The following is a 22,388-nucleotide window of genomic DNA, read 5'->3' on the forward strand; positions in this document are numbered from 1 at the left end:
TGCAACAAAGTCGGTTCCTTTTAACAGCCTTGGGGCCTTAGTGGCTGACCCCGCGTCATTCAGAGATGTTAATTTGCGACATCTTCTCAAAAACCCAAAAAATTCAAAAATTTGTCCAAACAGTACTAAAGGCGAAGTTAAGAATAACTTCGCTTAAGTGTTAACTTCGCTGGAAAAATTCTTAAATTCGTGTGACTCGGCGAAGTTGAGAATAACTTCGCTTAAGGCAACGAACTTAGCAGGTAAGCGAAGTTGAGGATAACTTCGCTTAGGCGAACTTATGAGGCAGGCGAAGTTGTGAATAACTTCGCTTAACCTTATATCTTCGCCGAAACCCTACTTTCAGTGACGGCAACTTCGCCTGAAGAACAGTAACTTCGCCCGATGAACACTGAAAATATTCAGATCTGTTGTCGATGATTCTGCAGTTTCCGGTCGTTGTAAAGGCTTGAAAATGACTGTATATAGTGATTAGAACTCAATACGAACAAAAACTCGTCCCGTGAATAGGTCAAACGAGACGTTTTCTACACCCGCGTGAAATCCCGAACCTCACAATCGAGCCGATGGCTCTAATACCAATTGAAGGTTCCTGGACGGATCGTACACGGGATGTCGCTATCTGCGCAGGTGCGGAATCCCTGCGTAGTTAGATACGAGCTTAGAATACGTATAAATCAAACACACGAGCAATAACCGAAACACGTTATATTGATAACACGAACACGTGACACGCGGTCACTATCACAGACACTGACTAGCAAACAATCCACTGTAACTAACCTCACGAAACTCGCTCACACGAACTCTTGAACCTGGCTCTGATACCACTTGTAGGTCCCCCCGGGGACGTCGCCGATCGATACGAGATCCGCACGAGGTCTAGGAGTGCGGAATCCTCCTAGACTCGTTAATGGTGTACAGACGAATAACACAAACACGTACACAATCAAATACACAAACAAATACTAGACGGGATAAACAAATCTGCAGATTCTTATATAATAATTAAACACGTTACATACCGTAACCAAACAGAAAACACGACTGACCCGAGGTGAGCTCTACCTCGGGTCGTCTCACACGACTCTAGTCTCTTACTCTCTCTCAATAAACAAGCTGCTCAAACACACACTGATTTCTGGATACATAAAACTAAACAAGACACAACTATATATAGACAAACATTCACGGGCCTGGGCTTCAGTTGTGATAACTTCGCCTAAGGCAGAAGTTGTTACAACTTCGCCGTTGGCGAAGTTGTTCTAACTTCGCCTAAGGCGAAGTTGTGCTAACTTCGCCTGTGGCGTTCCGCTGGTCAGAATTGCATAGCGACGGTCACAAAATGCACCAACAATAAGGAAGAGAAAACACCGGTAGATTGTAGATCTGGAAGAAAAAATGAAAAACAGGGCTGCTGACGTCACAAATCAATAGAACAGTGGTCTGCATACGTCATTCTTCTTCAAATCTTCAATCAGCAACAATCTTTCCAAAATAGCAGGAAAAAGCTCTGATACCACTTGTTTGTCCCCTCGATTTCACCTAGAACTTAATTAATCATGTCATAACTCACACAGATTGATGTGTCGACAAGAGAGTTAATGACGGGTTTCTATATTTAGAAAGATATCCGTTTGTTAAAGGCGGAATCAATAACAAACATAAGGTTGCAATGAATAATCAAAGGTAGAAAGCACATTTAAGATTCACTCAAAAGATTTCCATTTATATAATATTAATCATAAAAATGGATAATCAATTTAAGGTTTTCTAGGAATCCTAAGACAGCCGTCACACAATATTCTCTCAATTAATGTGTCTGTCTTATCCGTATTGTGCTCTCTTAGGCGGCGTGCCCTAAATTTTCTATTTATAGGCCTGCCAACCTAGGACAGCTGTCATTCCTTCTAGAAACCCTAAATACAGTCATACATATTCAAAATAAACTAAGTGTAAAACAAGTCTTTCGGGTAGGCTTTGCACCAATCTTGTCTTTCCGAGTATGCTCGGCCATCGTTCTTAACTTGGTAACTTTGATATGTGCTCGGGATCAGTTTCCGGGTAGACTTTACTTAAAGAGTATTTCACTAAGTAAAATACTCACCGAGTAGACTTCAGTCTTCTTGAATTTGCCAGACTTTGCCCGACAACTCCTTACGAGCAACCTTGTTCTTCAATGATCCATTTCAGCTCTTTGCTATAAAATAACTTATTAGCAAAGTGTACTTGGGAGTACTGTTCCTTGCTCGAGCTGAACCTTACCCGATATTACTTAGAGATATTCCTTTAGATTGTCAGGCATACATGGATCATACTTATTAATGAATACCTTGCCCGGTCTTCCAATCACTTGGCTTCTTGGACTTGTTTAACCAAACCTTACTCGGAAGAGTAATATAATTGGCTCTGAAGAACAGACTTGCTTGATAAAGTGAACCATGCCCGGATTTACATAAATTAGTGTACCTTACTCGGCAATGCACTAATTTGCAAACCCTGCTCGGATATCCACTTAAGAAGACTACTTGAAGTAAACCTTGCCCGGTAGGCAAAATATCGTACTCGGCCAAATAAAAGCTTGCTCGGAGGTCTAAGGTGTGCTCGGATCCATTACTTAGCAAATTCAGAGGAGGTTGAGAAGAGTCCAATCTTCCATGTACTTCATTTAGGTCAAATCTTTGACTCAACAATCTCCCCTTAGGTCAATTTCTTGACCCAACAAAATATCATAGATTATAATATTTACACTTTAAACCCTATACTTTCATAAATGTCAATAAACATCCTAGATTATAATAATTACACTTTAAACCCTATACTTTCCTAAATGATAATAAATACACACAACTATAAGATATTACAGTTTTAACCTCGAACCTTCTTATTTATCAAAACCATTCTAAAACATTTTGAGTTAGTATAGAAAGAGAGTATAAACCGGGCATGCATGTATCTGTCAAGAAAACGGTTCTGCCTAAGGCAAGAGTGGCGTAAATAATCCCATTAGACCCGTGACTCTTACCTGGGAATCAACTTGCTAGAGGTCATGCTCTTGGTTTAGAACATTTTAGTATGCGGCACTCTAACTAATTTAAAAATCAAAACTTTATCTAGGGCATCCCGTAACCGGTTCAAATAACTCTTGCTCGTGCTCGTGTTCATCCATTAAGCAAGGTGATTTCATAGCCCCTTATACATGTTTTTAAATGTTTTTTACTTTGGGAGTGGAAACATGCAACTTATTTATATTATGTTTTATAAATGATATTTGATTCAAACTTTATTCATAATATTCATTGTGTGTGATCATTACGAGTATATACTTAATCGCATGTACAACCGTTTACTTGTTAAGCCCGTGGTAGTATGATGATAGATCTATTGGCCCGACCCTCCCACTCAGGCCTCGGGTAGAGGCCTGTGTGTTAAGAATCCGACGATCGTTAAACATTAATCATTATTGTCTAATCGTGGATTAGACGACCTGCTAATCGTGTCAGAGGTTTGGTTGTAATCACTAAAGTATATAAAGTAACTTAACACAAATGAAATGTTTCCAACATAATAAATATTTTTTTATTTAAAAACCTATGTTCTCGCCAAGTTTTTTTTTTTTTTTTTTTTTTTTTTTTTTTTTTTTGTTGACACTCTCGCATGTTTTCCAGGTAATGGAAATTAAGGAAGATTCTTGAAGTTTCATATAGGGGATGAGTCAGACTTAGAAGTTTAATAAAAAAATTGCTATATCATGTTTTCTATTTTGGATTATTTTTGGTTTTAACAACATGTTGGTTTATTTTAAGAAGAGTTTTTACTTTTAATATCATGTGCATGATTTCAATGTACGCACGCCCCGGCGTTTCCGCCTTTGGCCGGGGGGTGTGACAGTATCGTTTCTTGATACATCATATAGTGCAAGGTTATGCATCGAGGAAAGGGTCTTGGACGTTAATAAGCCGTGATCTTGCAAATGCCACGGTGGCGGTTGTATTTAGGCAACCATTCAGTTTTTTGAAAATGATATTTGATGGTTTGGCTGCTAATCTAAGAAAACCCAACAAGGATAAATTCGTGGTTTACCCAATATTTCTTCAAATAATATTCAACCGGGAACTATAAGATTTGCTAACAATTGGGAAAAGTCATTTATTGTAGGACCTAAATGTATATAAAAGGATTGAAAGGTTAGCTTCCACAATATTGGGATGAGAAAAGTGCTAAATGAAGATTGAAATCTTCTCAATCTCTCTGAAATTGGCTAAGTATGGATACCGAGCACATGTAGGCCTCCGAGTAAGCTTTTACTTACCCTAGCAAGGTATTTTGCCTTTCGGGCAAGGTTATCTTCTTGAAGTCCTCTTAAGTGTCAATACGAGCAGGGTTCACTTTGTCTAGCAAGGTTGTTCTTCAAGCCAAGCAAGGTTTGTTCCATAGCAATCTCTTGGGTAAACCCATCTAAAGAAACCCAATACTTTTGAAAATCTAGCAAGGTTTATTATTAATAAACAGATGTCCGAGCATGCTTGAAGAAATTTGATAAGGAAATATCTTAAGGACTTTGTCGAGCAAGGTTCATCTCCGAGCAAGCTACAGTGCTACCAGCACAAGTCTACAGTGTTACCAACACACTTTAGTTTGTTCAATAAGTTATTTATTAACAAAGAGTTGAAGGGATTTCTGAAGAACAAGTTTGCTCATAGGATCATATCAAGCAAAGTTTGTTATGGTTAAGAGGATTGAAGTCTGCTAGGTAAATATTTTCTAACGAAAATAGTCTAAGTAAAGTCTACCCGAAGAACTGTTCCCTAGCACACTTTGGTTACCAGGTCTGCTCGAAGAAGACAAAAGCTGCAAAACTTACTCGAAGACCTGTTTTACACTTAAAATCTTCTGTAATATGATTTTCTAATTGTGTATCATTTATTAGGGTTTCCAGAAGGAATGACAACTGTCAGGGGCAGGCCTATGAATAGAATAATTTAAGGCACGCTTACGATAGACGAGAGATACGATTAAGACAGCCTGATATTATTCCTGACTTTGAGTGTGACGGTTGTTCATTAATACGTACGGACAAAAACATTCCTTTCTTGAACCCTGATTGATTTTCATTTGTATTGATCATTATATAATGGAAATCTTTTGAGTTACAGTTTGTGTTTGTTACCTTAGTATTTATCAAACAACATTTAGTGTTTTAGTGTTTCCACCATTTATATATTATTGTTCTTACCCTAAATAGCAAGTCTTTAACCTTTCTTGTCAACACTTAATCGTGTGGGTTACGACAGTGGTATTGTGATCGATATATAAGAGACCAACAAGTGGGATCAGAGCTTGTTCCTGTTGTTTGGGTGATGAACGGTTTCTTATTATTGTTGATTTGAAGATAAAGAATGACGTCAACTGAGCACTGTTTCATTGATTTGTGACGTCATCCGTATTGTTTCTTCATTTCTTTCCAGATCTGCAATATTTGGTGTCTTCTTTCTCTTATTTAAATTAAAGTTTTCATTTTAATTGTAGATCTTGCTCCTATCTATCCAGATATATCAGATCTGAGGATTTTATCCACAGATCTGATTGTTTTTCAAGAGAGTTTTAAAATTTTTTTAAGGTTTTCAAATGTTTTCTCTGTTTTTAAAAAATATTTCAAAATCACAAAAAGATGTCTGAGTATGAGGAGCAATAAGTCTCAACTAACAAAATTCCAAAACTGTACGGACATGAAAACTTCATAAAATGGAAGGTGCTCTTTGAAGTTGCAGTATGCTACAATGAAGTAGAGATGTGGTAGTCTATCAAGAATGGACCTTATGTGCCTGATGGAACATACAACAATCTGGTTGTTGAAGCATGAATGAAGAAGGTTGATTTTTCTCTCGATGTGAAAACACATAGACAAAGGAATAAATTTTTTCTTTGATAATCCTAATTATCAATAAATTTTTTCTTTGACATCTCTTCATCTGCAAATAATTCTCGATGTGAAAACACAGAGACAAAGGGCTGAGCTTTGAATAGGAAAAAGAGTGGATCTGCAGGGTCCCAAATGAATTGGCTTATTCGAAAAAGGCCTTGTTCTTTGGAAGATCTATCTCGTGTCTAGTACTCCACGGTTCCACTCTGCAAGAACTCCGAATCATTCCCTTGAAGCTCATTCTGTAAGAACTCCGAATCATTCTCTTGAAGCTCATTCTGCAAGAACTCCGAATCATTCTCTTGAAGCTCATCCTCTTCATCATAACGCTTGCCCCGAAATGACCTGGACCAATAGGGAAATCCCAATTCATGAGGCCTTTTGATACAATCAAATAGAAAGCCCCAAGGGCGCCATATTCTAGGAGCCCAAACTATGTGATTAAATAAATCCTCCTCTATATGTTGCCGGTCGAGGGCTCCTCTCCTTCCCTCTCTTCAAACCCCGATTCGTCTTTTTCATAGAGAAATCTCTTATTAAGGATAGAACAAGATCCTTTTTGCATTATATCTAAGGGATTCTTTGGTTCGGGACGAAGAAGCAATGTCACTCGATCCTTATCAAACTGACTGCATGTCCGTGAGGATCCCACCAGAGCGCCTTCCACTTCTAATAGGCCAAGAACTAGACCAGAATCATTCTCAACGAGTCCATAAGGAGTGATCCCATTTTTTTCATTGGGTCCGTGTAGAGACCAAAGATATTGAGTGAACGATCCGGCAGAACAACTCAAAAGATAAAGAAGTATCGTTAATTTCTTCATGCTCGTTCCAAGTTCGATGTACCAATTGTACAAATAAGAATCCACTTCATTACATGATTTCTTTTTCATATATATAAATATAGGATCTATGGAGCAATTACTTAAAAGTACATTTTGTGCTACAGCCCTTCCTATCTGATAGAAAAGGATCCTGGACCGATCTTACATGGGATCGCGAAACCCAAATTTGTCTATGAAGAGCGGATCTAATTGTATTAGTATCTATAATTGATTTCTTCTGTGTAATACTAACCGATAGGGCCTCATTGGTATGTGCTACAAGATCTCATGCATTGGAACCCATGGTTATGGACCCGAATCCATTAGTATGGAACATTTTCTTTTCCAAGTGAAATTCCCTAGTATATGAAAGAGTGAAAAAGTGCTTTCGTTGTTGTGGAAGAAGAAGCCTTCGTATCTTAATGCACGTATTTAACTTATTCGGAGCTATTAGAGTAGGATCCACTTTTTGCGGAATATGAGTCGAAGCAATAACAAGAATATTTCTAGTTTCATAATCCCTGGAGAGAAGGTTCAATAATAGGCATAGGGATTAGTCATTTGATCAATTCACATCCAGATCATGAATGTTTGGAATACATATTATGCAAGAAGACATTGCTTTTGCTAATTCGAAATGAAGGGTGATATAAAGTAGGTCTTCATCTTCAGGAATCATATTCATAGTTAGCGCATTCATGCTAGTTAGAAGTTTCGGCTCCATATCAAGGATATCGTCACTAGCATCAATATCGTCAAAACCTTGAAACTTTTTATCTATGAACTTGTTCAGAAATACCGTAATGAAAGGAAGATAGGAGTTTTTCGCTAGGTATTTGACCAAATAAGATCGTCCAGTTCCTATAGAACCTATCACTAAAATACCCCTAGAAAGAGATAAGGCCAAGCGGAGCGAAAAGGGTTTTCCATGAGATGGTAAATGAAAACTATTAGCCCCACATGAAGTTTGTGAATAAGTGATTGTCTGATAATGAGCAAAGAATATCCGTCTTTCTGCTAAAGAGGATGTATTGAACTCATAATTCATTAGATACTTTTTATGAATGTCAACTAAGTCTCGTAAGTAAATTGTTCCCAGTTGTTCAATCATTTGATAACCAGAGTCATTCTTTGATAAATGATAACTATGAGTCAGACTCAATAAAATTTTATCAATCATTTTTTCTATCGTTAAGGTGGAGAACTAAACAAAGAATTCTCTTTTTTCATCATCAATCGAATCATTGTTTGCAACCCAGGATTCTATTTTATCATCAATCCAGTCCCCGTTCACGTTTTTTCTGTTTCTTATCAATGAATAGATCTATTTACTTGTATGACTTAGATGTCTCGTATTTCTCGAAAAAGTGATTTGATTGATGGGATTTGGTATGATACTTATGATATTGATGAGATTGATATTCAAATATTTCTTCTTAGAGCGTCTTGATTTGACCCTATAAGCGGGACCACCACCCAATAGCATGTTGCCACCTAGAGAGCTCCTAATTGTTTCAGAGCAACTAGAAAGAGATTCTATAACAAGAAAAAATTCGGTTCAGATGTAGGATACCTATCCAGAAGTTTTCACAACTCAATCATAGATGATGGAATCATCAAAGGTTTGACCTTTTCAAACTCTGTCTGTAACTCACTAGAGGCCCCGAAAACAAAGAGGAGATGTGTACAAACAAGATATGCAGCAACAAGAAGAAGGAAAAGGATTGCATAGAGGAACTCCCGAACATTTGTCAGATGTGTCGATATCAGTGGTGACTCATTATTTCGATGAATCATTTCTTCGGACAGAAGAAGATTATGGAAACACTTACTCGAAATCTCCCTTATCAGATTCCATTGTGGAAGACATGATTTTTTCTGAAGAATTCGCCATGATATATCTGATCCATGCATAATATCATGAAAAATGGATACAACTTTTTGGTTGCTACTTAGTATCGGCAATAGGTATGAAAAAGTATCTAAAAATAAAAACTTTAGATATTTGTACCCTGTCGAAGTAAGGAACCATGGCATATATGTTTGAAATAGATTCCATTTTGAGAGAGTTGAATAAGCACTATCTCGTTGAAAAGTTCAATACATTTGCCCTTTCTCAACGCATTTCTTTAGACAAAGACTCCGTTTTTTCCTCTTTTCGGATGATATAGATTTCTTAGAACATGGAGTGTGAATCAAACCCATGTTTGAATTGAAATTGAGATACTGATACAAGTTCTTTCCTTCTGAATCAGATAGATTCATATCTGAAAGAGGTTGACAATAAGTTCTTTCAAAATTGACTATTTGTCCCTTTGTTAGAGGTGTTCCAGAAATGTCTGCGATCGAGTAAATATCTCTACGAACGAATGGATTGGATCGAGTTGGAAAATGGAAAGATTTGTACAAGTTATACGTTTCGTCACCACTTTGTGGAAAAGCCTTAGGTATGAATATGTTATAAACCTATGACTTGATTGCTGAAATAGTATCTCTCCCCCAAAAAGCATGTTTTTTTTACCAACGCACAAAGAAAATATTTTTTTGCGAATGAACAAGATATTGAGGAATTGTCTATACGTAAAAACATCATTATTGACACGGGCCTTTTCAACATAAAAGGGGAATCTTTTGTTACAATAGAAGCAGAAGTGATGTTAATTATTCAGGAATCGAAGTTTATTTCCTTTATAAAAAGAAGATCTCAATGAACTTCTATGAAATGATTTCACGGGATTCAGCCAATTATTGATCGTGGAATATCATTGCGAAATAGGAACCCGTGTTATCAAAAGATTTCCTGCGATTCTTTCTAGTATGGAATGAGTCAATCATCCACTTTGGTATCTTATTAAACAAAAATGGTGATATTGTTCCTCCATTGATCAAAAATTTTGATTTTTGGCAAGTCTCACAATCATCCAATAAGAAGGGTTTCAATTTCTCAAATGAACGATTTGAAGACCTATTGATTCTAAAAACTGTGGATCATTTGGACCTTTCCATTCATAGATGTAGATCTCGGATCTACGAATGGGGATATTCCCGAAACTGACAAACAAAAAATGAAGTGAGTTAGACAAAAAAGAAGAAACTTGGACAAAAAGTAACGAATTGGCTTAGACAAATCTTTTTTGTCGATAACCTCAGACCAATCAATCGAATATGGATTAATACGTAATCGATCGAACACTACTTGAAAACGACTCTTCTGCTAAGAAACGATATGTTCCAAATGTTCCTGGAAATTATTGCTCCCAGTGGACAATTTGTATCTATATGCATCAGGATCCCGATTCATGGATCTCTCGGTTCGAGAAAAAAAAAATAAGAGGATAGAACCATCTCTTCTGGCTCTTTTTCAAATTCGATAAATTTTGGTTGATCGTATATTTCATTAGAGTTCTATGATTCAGAGTATCCTTTCTTATTTGATCCCTTTGAATTCCATATTCGAAGTTGCGATGGGATCTATTCATTAAAATGAATCGATTCAATACATTTCTTATATACCTATGGGTACTATGTTGGATTTGAATCAGATTTCGGATCAATCTATATTGATTGACTGCCTCCATTATGTTGTTGCTAGCAAATCTCACTATTTTTGGTTTTGGCTCTTCCAAATCTTTCCAGCAGGAGATCCGGACCCTTTGTTTTCTGATCCTACGATAAAAATATTCATTCTCTTTATAAAAATAAGAAATAGAACCAATAAAACCATTAAAGATGTCGTTTTCCATTCATACCTGGAGTTGAATACCCCATTCAAGAATTGTTTTGGATCCAATCCATTGGAATCAATAGAAAAGGCAAATCTCTTATGATACACCAGTTCCGGCTCGGTTATTGATAGAGTGAATAAATCTGCCATTTCTTGAAATCTCTCTTCCGATTCAAAATCGTGGTGTAACGTGTACCCTCCCCTGTTCCGGTCATGGAATAGATGAAATAATTAAAAAAATGGATTTTTGTTCAAGAATGAAATCTTGTTGGAACTGTCCATATCCGGTTCATCCTTCGGAACCGTATCACATCCCGAATCTAATGAAATAGGATGAATTGAGATGGTATTTTGTAAACACGTAATTATCTTGAATAGATTAACAATTTCTTTATTTTCCGATCGCCTGAGAAAAGAAAGATCTTGTTGTTTCTTCAACAATATCTAATCTCTAGTGGACCTCTCAGTAGGATTCGAACCCAGATGAAGTTCTGACCATCTGTTAGAGAAAAAAGAACGAACGGATCTTGTAGGATTCCCAATAAATTCTTCAATTTCTTTCGGAAGCATATGATTAATCATCTACTTCTCACGTTCCGTGAATAGCCGGGACATTGAGGAATATCCAGAAAGGCATTTCGGGAATCGGTTTGATTCTATCTCTGTTCCTTCCATTTGAAGAAAGGAAGGATCCCAAAGAAGCGATCTTTCTTTTAGTTGTTGAATCTCTCTTTGATTGAGCAATGTGTGATATTCCGAATCTTCATTACTAATGGAATCAAAATGATCTCTGAATTGATCAGAAGATCCTTTCAATTGGCTAGAATCCCTTACTTGAACGAAACTAGATCTTGTGGAATCATATTGAATGTTTGACGATACATTCCGTACCTTCGGATCATCCCTATAATATACAAAGACAAACTCCAGATATTTGAGACCTTTCTCTTTGAATAATATCTCAATTCCAGGGACGGTTTCATTAGATATCTTACAACTAGAATCGTTCTTTCTTTCCGATCCAGTCCCTCCACCACCGCGAACCCCAGTTAGATTCAGGAATGCCACACTTTTTAGTTATTGGGAGAACCCAAGTACTCTTTTTCCTATTCAAAGCACTAGCTATGTTGAAATTGGGATTATCTTGGGAGATTCTAAAAAAGGTTTCTCACCATCAAACTGCTAAAGCCATGTATGATGCCTTATTAGAAATGTTTGAAGGAAATTCATAATTGAAGAATATTAAGAAGGAGAGGCTTAAGCAGCAACTTGATCGTTTCAAGTATAAGGATGGTGAGAGACTGAAGTCTGTTCTAGAGAGGTTTCTGACAATTGTGAATGAAATCAGAACAACTGATTATGTGGTGACTAATTCTGACTTGAATACAAAGTTGCTATCATTATTATCAAAAGAATGGTACACTGTCAGCAAATTTATAAGGCCGAAACCAAACTATGATTCACTCAAGCTTGATGATGAGATTTGCTTTTTGCAAGCTGTTGAGATAGAGATGATAGAGAATGAGAAGATTAATTATGACAAACCTTGTTTCCAAGTGTTAAATTCACTCATTGCTCCAATGGGTAACTTGTCTACAAAAGGCCAACAACAAATCCCAATTATTGAAGAACCAAGTGAACTTGGTGCTGAAACACCAAGAGGTTTTGTTGCTAGAAGTTCAAGTAACCAGGGTAGTCAATCAAGGTTCAATGTTCAGCTAATTGATGATAGTGACTCTGCTTTAATGGAAAGTGGGTATACACCCTATGTTGGTGGAAATGTTAGTTAAGGAAATGAATACCAAGATTTGTTTTAAATGTTCCTAGACTCCTACAATGCTTTTGTTGCCAGGAACATGATCCATACCAGTGTTTTTCAAGATGATCTTGAGCAAATTGATGTTGATGATATGGAGGACATGGACTTGAAGTGGCTAGAAGCTATGTTGGCACTAAGGAGCAAAAGGTTGTTTAATAGAACTGGTAGATATCTTATGTCAGGCCCAAATGAAAGAATAGGTTTTGAAAAGTCAAAAGCCATATGCTACAATTGTCAACAACCTGGACATTTTACAAGAGATTACAACCAACCAAGGAACTTCCAAAACAACCAGTTTGCATAGCCAAGAACTCAGTATCAATACCAGCAAGGCCAACCAAGAAACCAGTTTGCACAACCAGTTTGCATAACAGAATAACCTGCAAGTTGTCCCTCAAAATCAAAATTACCAGAAAAAAACAACCAAAACTCTCCTCATGCTCCCACCAACACCAACAGAAACAATGGTAACCAACCCATAAATCAAGGGAATGTTGTATTGGCTGCCAATCAACAAGATGGTGATTTTGACTAGAGTAATCACGCTGAATATATAAGAAAAGCCAATGTTGCACTGATGGCTCAAGCGGAGAATGAAGCGGGATCTTCTTCAACACAGGTACATTCAAACTCAACACTTGAATTACTTGAAACCATTGAATCATTAAAATTGAAGATAGGAAAACTTGAAAGTGACTGTTTTGAAAAACAAAGCATGATTAATGTGTATCAGACAAGTGATTTAACATATGAAGACAAAATCAAGAGTCTTGAACAAGACTGTATGGATAGAAACATAATACAGTCAAGATATGTGATTGAGATTAAAGATTTGAAAAAGATGGTTGTTGAGGAGAAGGTGAAGAATACCTCACTTCAAGTAGAGAATGAATTCTTGAAAAACCTTGTCTCAACAAGAAATATTTGGGGAATTCTTAACAAGATTAAAGAAGAAGACAAGTATAAGGTTGTTCCTCCACCATTCAATGACAACTACTCTTTGAAAGTTGACAAAGAGAAGAGGGAGGCATACCTTAATCAGTTTAGAGATGTTATTCAAGATAAAGACAAATTCCTTGACAACTACAAGATGGTAGAAATGAGCGAAGATGGAGAGTTTGTGTTGAAGGAAGATGTGAAAGAAGAAAAATATGTTGGAATTCAAGTCTCTGAGGATGACTTAGATGAGGATTACTTGAACAGAGATGACATGAGTGATTCAAGTGATCAAATCTCTGCTGAAAGTGGCAATTCAAGTCCACCAAGCAAAATCCCACTGTTACCAAAAATTACACCAAAGATGAGAAGACATTATGAACAAATAAGAAGATACCATGTGTCATTTTACATATGTGAAGGCTCAAAGACGTCAAAGGAGACTTATAATGCTGTGAAGCCACCAAGCAAACAAGTTTTAAGGAATATCAAGAAAAATAACAAAAAGAAACCTAAGGATACCTTTTCAAGTGATCAATTCATTCTTGTGTATTCTGTGTTCTCCAATCAAGAGTTGTTTGACATTGGAGAAGTTGATACAGTATAAGAATATGAGAGGAGGCAGTTAAGGCAAAAGTAAATGTGGATGATGTACCAATCAAGATGGATAATATAACCTTTGTGAAAGGAAAAGTGGAAAGGAAATATTAAGATTGAAGAATTTGTGCCATTCTCCATTGACTTTGATGGTCTTAAAACTTATAAAACAACTGGCATTGAACCACCTAGACCAAGTGAAAGGTTCAATAAATGAAATTCACATGAGAGTTTCAAAGGCAAGGTCTGGTGTAAGAAGTGTGATGAGTATGGCCACCACACTGATTCCTGTCATGAAAGGTTTACATTCAAACCAATCAATGTCCCAAATAAAACAAAGTTTGGTCAAGAATTTAGTTTTTACAAAATGAAATATGATGAGTACTTGAGAAAAGGGATGAGGTGTGAAGAAGTGATAGACAAAGGTGATAACTCAAAGGTTGAAGAGAGAAAAAGAAAAACTGTGAAGAGTGAGAAAGTGATTGTGGCAGTTGATGAGAAGGTGAAGAGAAATGTAAGACATCAAGCGAGAAAGAACAATACTCACAACAAACCTGAAGTTGTAATGAAAAAGAATACACAACCAATCAGGATTGTTCCAAGAAATTATTCCAAGTCAGTGAAATTTGATGATTTTGAGAAATCACCAAGAGATGGAAAGAAAAGTAATAAGGGTATGTTCTCAAGAAATAAGTCAAGATAACTCAATGGTAATAAAAGGTTTCTGCTGAAACATGGATTTAAACCACATGGTTTTCTTTGGAAACCAAGGAGTGAGATTCAAGTGTCAAAAGAGACAAATGTGAAAATTGAAACAATTGAAAGAGATTATGTGATTCAAGAGTGCAAAAGCATCATTCCATAAGTGATGTCCAATTGACAGTGGATATGAATCAGATGAGTCTGATTCTTGTGAAGTTGTATATGAAAATCCTAAGCCTATACCCAATCCTAATGCAACACTTGTCCATATCAATGTTGATTTGCAAGTTAATTCAGCTTGCACTTCATTACCCAACTGATCATTTTCTTTGATTTGTGGAGGGACAGTTCACACCAGTCAATGAAGTATGGTATATGGACAGTGGATGTTCCAGGCACATGACATGTGACAAGAGGTCACTAGTGAACTATGAAGAAGAGTTTGAAGGACCAGATGCTTTTGGAAGTGATAAAAATGGTGTGAAGATTGTAGGCAAAGGAATATTGACTAATGGAAAAGTCACTTTTGATAATGTATTTTATGTGGAAGGATTTCAATATATCCTTTTGAGCATCTCGCAAATGTGTGAAAAAGGTTATAAAGTTGGGTTTGATGACACTCATTGCTTTATTCTCAAACCTGACTTTGTGATTCCTCCAGATATGATTATGATGATAGCTCCAAGAAATGGGAACTTGTATGAATTGAATATGAAAGATGCCATTTCAAGGGGTGGAACTTGTTTTGTATCCAAGGACACTTAAAATGAAACAAAATTGTGGCACGGAAAGCTTTGTCATGTTAACTTAAAGAACATGAATAGACTTCTGAAGGGTGAGCATGTAACTGGATTGCCCACAAGAGAGTTCAAACTTGATGACAAATGCATATCTTGTCAAAAGGGTAAGCAGCACAAGTCATCTCACAAAACAAAGCTCATAAACACAGTTGATCAAGTCTTTGAAATTCTCCATATGGATCTTTTTGGTCCTGTGAGTGTACCAAGTATTGGCATAAAGAGATATTGTTTAGTGATCGTTGACGATTTCTCAAGATTTACGTGGGTTTATTTCCTAAGTACCAAAGATGAAGCTGCTGAATTAATTAAAAAATGTGTAATAAGGGTTGAGAATCAATTGGATGCAAGGGTGAAGGTCATGAGAGGTGACAATGGGAATGAGTTCAAGAATGGAGTAATGGATAAGTTTTGCAATGCAAAAGGAATTATTCAACAATTCAATGATCCTAGAACTCCTAAACAGAATGGGGTTGCGGATAGAAGAAATAGAACACTCATTGAAGTTGCAAGGACCATGTTAGAATATGCTTTCTTGCCTATTACCTTTTGGGTAGAAGCAATCAATACTGCCTGCTATGTTTAGAATAGGGTACTTCTAAACAAAAGTCAAGAATAAGACTCCTAATGAGAATTTGTTTAAAAGAAAGCCCTACATTAAGTTTCTCAAACCATTTGGTTGTAAATATTCACTGTTGAACACCAAGGATTATCTCAACAAGTTTCAATCAAAATCCTTGGATTGCTTCTTTGTTGGATATGCAACCCACTCAAAAGCTTATTGAGTCTATGTAAAGGACCATTTGAGTGTGATTGAATCATCTCATGTTGTATTCAATGAGAATCAGTTCATTACAGTTGATGGAGCATCATGGCTCTTTATCTTGAGAAGTTGATCAAGTTCTTCAAGATTTATCCAGGGAACTTTGATGAAACTTTAACAAAACAAGTGTGCATACGGAAGAATATTAAAAGAAAATTGATTTGGACAAGTTGTGGTCCAAGGTTGCTGGTAAGAGACCTAAATACAGATTCATTAAGGATCCCTCAACTGCTGAAAATGAACAAGTTCAAGATCAAGACCAAGGTCACAATCCAGGACAAGATCAGGAACATGGTAATCAAGACAGTTAAGAAGTTAAAGATGATCATATATTGAATGAGGATGATCCTAGCAACCAAAATGAAATTCTAAGACAAGCTGAAAGTGAAGCGAGATTTGAACATTTGTTTCAAAGCTTGAATATTGGAAACAATGATGCTTCTACTTCACAACAGAATAATGAAGAAGCACCTGAATTTCATGAAGCAACAATTGATTTTTTCATTGATGAACCTGACCTCAATGACACAAATCTTGATTCAAATATGTCTACTGATGTGATTGTGTAATCCTCATATGTTGAAAGAAATCATCCACCTGAGAACATCATTGGGAACATCAATGAAAGAGTAACAAGAAGTGTTTCTGAATCTACAAACATTTGTTTGTACTCCTGCTTTCTATCCCAAATAGAACCCAAGAACATTGTTCAAGAATTGAAAGACAATTGTTGGGTAGAAGCTATACAAGAGGAGTTGGCTCAATTCAGAGATCTGCAAGTGTGAGAACTTGTAGGTAAGCAAAGAAACAGATATTAGATTGGAACCAAGTGGGTTTTCAGGAACAAAAGAGATGAAAGTGGGATTGTGATTAAGAAAAAAGTAAGTCTTGTTGCATTGGGATGCTTATAATGTTGGGTTTTAACAAGATTATCAATATGTTAAAATCCTTATTTTACCAAAAATGCAGCGGATATAAGTTTTAAATATTGTTAGTTTTAGTGTATAGAACGAATTCAATACATGCAAAACCCAAACCCGGATCCAAATACGAATTACACACTATCAAACACATGCATGTCACTATAAGTTCATGCATGTTAAACTACCTTTCAAGTAACCAAAGAAGTGTGAAAAGGATGATGATTGAAAGGCATGAACTTGAATATGGAAGCTCCTCAAGCTAGTATACCCCCAAGCTCCAACAAGACACCACTTCTAGCTAGGATTTGAAGACTTGATAACCCTTTCTTCCTTGGCCGAAAATCCAAGAGGAAAAGAGAAGAGAGAAACCTTTGTTACTTGTGTATAATTAATTATGTGTTATGAAAGAAGGAAAGAGAAAGACTTGGTTTTATTCAAAAGCATCTTTCTCTCCACCAATGATATCCATTGCATGTCTCCACTACCTCAACTTTAATAATAAAATAATATCAAGTGTAAGAGATTCCTTTACCTTATTAATATTATTAATTTTGTTTTATAACATAAATATATATCCATATATATATTTATAAGATATAACAAAACTTATTACATGTTGTGTGACATGCTTAGTAACCATTATTCACATATTGTTATTTAACCAACTTAATTAACAACATGTAATGTTCTCTCATAAAACATAAATCATTCATATGATTTGTTTATTACACAAGTACATTTTTATTTAGAAACCCTTTTCCAAATAACTCAAGTGTCAATATTCATTTACTTATGATCATATCATACATAAACAAATATTCTCGGTGTTCGTCTAGCTTGTTATTGGATATGACCCGACTTGGATCAATACGTACTAGCCACATCAACTCTAATATGTGTCTTGGGCAGATCAATTCCAACAATCTCCCACTTGCACAAGATACATAGAAGATTGATGCAAGTAGCAAATACCGCCTAACTACGGTTTACTACCCCTAATACGCCTGACGAAGTGCCATTCAATAACATCATCCCTTTCAAGTCCCATACTTGAAAATGATTTAGGTGAAACTATCATTTATCCTTTTGCCACAAATGTCATGTTAAATCCAGAGACATAGAGTGATCATTCTCTGTTGATTTAACTTGTCAGGCCTTAGACATTTAACTCTCAACGAATAAGAGGGACAAATCCCATATTGACTACATACGTCTCTCACTATCACCTTGTACTATACTTGAGCTTAGCCTTATGTACTGACACATTTCAGAGCAGCGAAGAACTAAGTCAAAGCATAATAGTCGATGAATATCAAGACCCAATATGTATCTCAGGTCGGAGGATACTATGAAGTTCGCCTTTACTCAAATTTACTTATGATCACAAATCCCAAGGATTCCATGCAGTAAAATTGAGAGCGGGTCAGTCCAATATTTATCCTATAAATATCTATGAACCTTGGCATCAACCCTTTGCTATATTCATACCTCATGAATATCTACCAATCCAATGTTCATAATAGTCTTACTTTCACATTTGTTCCCACAAATATGAACGACTACGGACGTTTAGAATAATTCAAATTATTCACGGATTTAAACATACTAAAATGGAACATAACTCAAGAACATGACCATAACCAAAACCATATGATTGAGTTAAAATAAAATTGTTCCAATATCCAAATACAAATTTTGATCAAATCCAATCACTAGAATATCGAAGTCCTAAGGCGCAAGTATGACCCTCATGCTTCGGTCTTTCAAGGAGTTTCGTGAGTGGGTCCGCAATGTTTTGATCAGTGTGAACTTTGCGAATACATATCTTTCCCTTTTCAGCTTCATCCCCTATGTAGTTGAATCTCCGCTCAATGTGCCTAGTCTTTTGATGTGCGCAGGGTTCCTTGATTTGAGCAATCGCACCCTCGTTGTCACAAAAGATTTCTAGAGGGTCCTGAATGGTACGGACTACCCCTAGATCGGTAATGAACTTTCTAATCCATGCAGCTTCTTGAGCTGCCAATGAGGCGGCGATGTATTCTGATTCAATGGTGGACAAGACTACCACATCTTGTTTTGCACTCTTCCATGAGACAGCACCACCATTAAGAACGAAAACATATCCCGATTGTGATCGAGAATCATCTCGATCAGTTTGGAAACTCGCATCAGTGTAACCCTTTACAACGAGTTCCTCCTCACCAGAGCCATATATTAGAAGCATATCCTTAGTCCTTCTAAGGTATTTCAATATACTCTTAACAGCCATCCAATGGCTAGTTCCCGGATTTTGTTGGTATCGACTTGTCATGCTCAAGGCGCATGACACATCCGGTCTAGTGCAAATCATGGCATACATGATGGATCCTATAGCAGATGCAAATGGGATACCACTCATTTTGTCTTGCTCATCCTTTGAGCTTGGACATTGAGAAGCACTCAACATCGTTCCTCTTTGAATAGGTACCAAACCTTTCTTAGAGTTTTCCATCTTGAACCTTTTCAAGATCTTGTCTATGTATGCACTTTGATTCAAACCTATCAACCGCCTTGATCTATCCCTATAGATCCTTATTCCCAAAATATAGGCGGCTTCAACAAGATCCTTAATGGAAAAACAATTTCCAAGCCAGGCTTTTACACCTTCCAAGGTTGGAATGTCATTTCCAAAACAGTAATATGTCATCGACATATAATACCAGAAAGGTTATGATGCTCCCACTAGCTTTCTTATACACACAAGCTTCATCAGCGTTTTTGATGAATCCAAATTTCTTAACTTCATCATCAAAACGGTGATTCCAACTTCTAGATGCTTGTTTCAATCCATAGATTGATTTCTTCAACTTGCATACTTTGTTAGGATGTTGTGGATCGACAAAACCTTCAGGCTGAACCATATAAACATCTTCATTAAGATGCCCATTTAGAAAAGCAGTTTTGACATCCATTTGCCATATCTCATAGTCATAATATGCGGCTATGGCAAACAATATCCTAATAGACTTTAGCATTGCCACGGGTGAGAAAGTTTCATCATAATCAACCCCTTGAGTTTGAGTGAAACCCTTTGCTACAAGTCTAGCTTTATAAGTATCCAAGTTTCCATGCATATCAGTTTTCTTCTTGAAAACCCACTTACTTCCGACGAGTTTGGAATTTAGAGGTGGAGCAACCAAGTCCCATACTTGATTGTCATGCATGGATTGCATCTCAACATTCATGGCTTCTAGCCATTTGTCACAATCAGATTGCGACATTGCATCTCGGTATGTGGTGGGTTCATCCGAATCTACCACGTAGCATCCATCCATGAAAAATCCATATCTCTCAGGTGGGGTGCTAACTCTACCAGATTTGCGAATGTTTTGTGTGTTTTGATCAACCATTTGATCATCCTCAACAACCTCTTGTTGATTGCTAGTGTCAACCAAACGTGTATCGGCTTGTAGTTCTCGATCCTCTTCGAGTTCTACAGTTCTATCAGTTCCTTCCATAAGGAACCTTCTTTCCAAGAACTTAGCCATTCGAGCTATAAAAACTTTATGCTCGCTTGGATTGTAGAAATAATATCCCATCGAATCCGTGGGATACCCTACAAATATACACTTAGTGGATCGACATTCAAGCTTGTCAGGGGTGTAGATCTTAACATAAGCCTCACAACCCCATACCTTTAAATATGAAAAATTTGGAGCCTTTCCATGCCATATTTCAAAAGGTGACCTATCCACTTTCTTGGTTGGTGCCATATTTAAAATACGGGCAGCGGAGATCACAGCGAAACCCCAAAATGATAGAGGTAATGAGCGTCTAGCCATCATGGATCGAACCATGTAAAATAAAGTTCGATTCCTCCTCTCGGACACACCATTATGTTGTGGTGTTCCAGGTGGAGTAAGTTGTGAGACAATCCCACAACTCCTAAGATGTTCTAGAAATGTATCATTGAGGTATTCACCTCCTCTATCAGAACGTAGTACTTTGATTGTTTTGTTGAGTTGATTTTGTACTTCATTTTAGAAGACTTTGAACATTTCAAAGGCCTCATTTTTGTGTCTTAACAAGAACACATACCCATAGCGACTATAATCATCGGTAAAGGTAATGAAGTATCTTTCACCATTTCTTGTCATTGTCCTAAAAGGTCCACATACATCTGAATGTATGATACCTAATAAGTTTTTCGCCCTCTCATTTGTTCCATTAAAGGGCTCTTTGGTCATCTTTCCCAATAAACAAGATTCACATTCATCAAATGAATCAACATTTGATTTCAAAAGACCATTCTTTCGAAGTGTATGAATACGATTCTTGTTTATGTGACCAAGACGACAATGCCAAAGAAAAGTATTACTCAAATCCATTTTGAGTCTTTTGGTGTTAGCTTGGTACAACGAGTTATCAATGTATGAGTCATCATGAATTAATTCATAAATGCCATTAAACGGCATCGCTTTAAAATAAAAGACATTATCCATGAAAACATAAATACCATTATCAACAAACTTAAAGTCATAACCAGATTGTCTTAATACAGGAACAGAGATAATATTCCTAGTCAAACTAGGGGAATATAAAATGTTTTTCAAAATAATTTCCAAACCATTTGGAAGTTTTAAAACATAATCTTCTCGGGCTTGGACGTCAACCTTTGCTCCATTGCCCATGAAAAGACTTATATCTCCTTTCTTCACTTCATTTCTTCTTTTGAACCCCTGCAATGAATTGCATATATGAGTTCCACATCCGGTATCCAATACCCATGTGTTAGAAGAAATAATATTAAGATCAATGTGAATCATGAAAGTTGTACCTGAGGTTTGCCCCGCATCCCTCTTAGCTTTCAACTCCTTGAGATAGGTCGGACAGTTTCTCATCCAATGACCTATATCACCACAACCAAAGCACGGATCCTCAGCGCTAACCTTTAGCTTCTTTGGTTTTGGTTCCGTCTTTGCCTTTCCCTTGAACCCCTTCTTGACTTGCCACTTGCCAACGGCAACCCTTGCCTTTTGTTCCGAGTGATGCCTTTTCTTTGAGCCACCCTCATTGATCGCAAGAACGGGTAAAATCTTTTCACCCATGCCAGTTTCGGCTGTCTTAAGCATTGCGTGAAGCTTACCAATGTTTTTGTCCCATCCGTTCATGTTGTAGTTCATGACGAATGTCTCAAACCTTTTAGTTAAGCCATTTAAGATCAAATCCGTGGCTAACTCTTTTGAGACGGGACAGTTAAGCCGTTCAAGCCGATCAATGTGGCTCTTCATCTTAAGTACATAAGATGAAACAGATTGGGTTTCTTCCATATGACATGCATG

The 22,388-nt window shown here is 36.8% G+C and overlaps 1 protein-coding gene across 1 annotated transcript in view; it reads right to left on the reverse strand.

Moving 5' to 3' along the window:
* LOC143626547 (uncharacterized) overlaps positions 1-22,132 on the reverse strand; it is an 85,821-nt gene extending 63,689 nt beyond the window's left edge. Inside the window, exon 1 of the mRNA XM_077096608.1 lies at positions 18,889-22,132. Within this exon, the coding sequence (XP_076952723.1) occupies positions 18,889-19,759 (871 nt within the window). The 5' untranslated portion in view covers positions 19,760-22,132. The remainder of the gene's footprint in view (positions 1-18,888) is intronic.
* Between the last annotated feature and the right edge of the window lie 256 nt (positions 22,133-22,388).

This window comes from Bidens hawaiensis, unplaced genomic scaffold (assembly GCF_021521415.1).
Source record: "Bidens hawaiensis isolate Kalapana, Puna unplaced genomic scaffold, B.hawaiensis_p1.1 tig00004414_1, whole genome shotgun sequence".
Lineage (NCBI taxonomy): Eukaryota > Viridiplantae > Streptophyta > Magnoliopsida > Asterales > Asteraceae > Bidens > Bidens hawaiensis.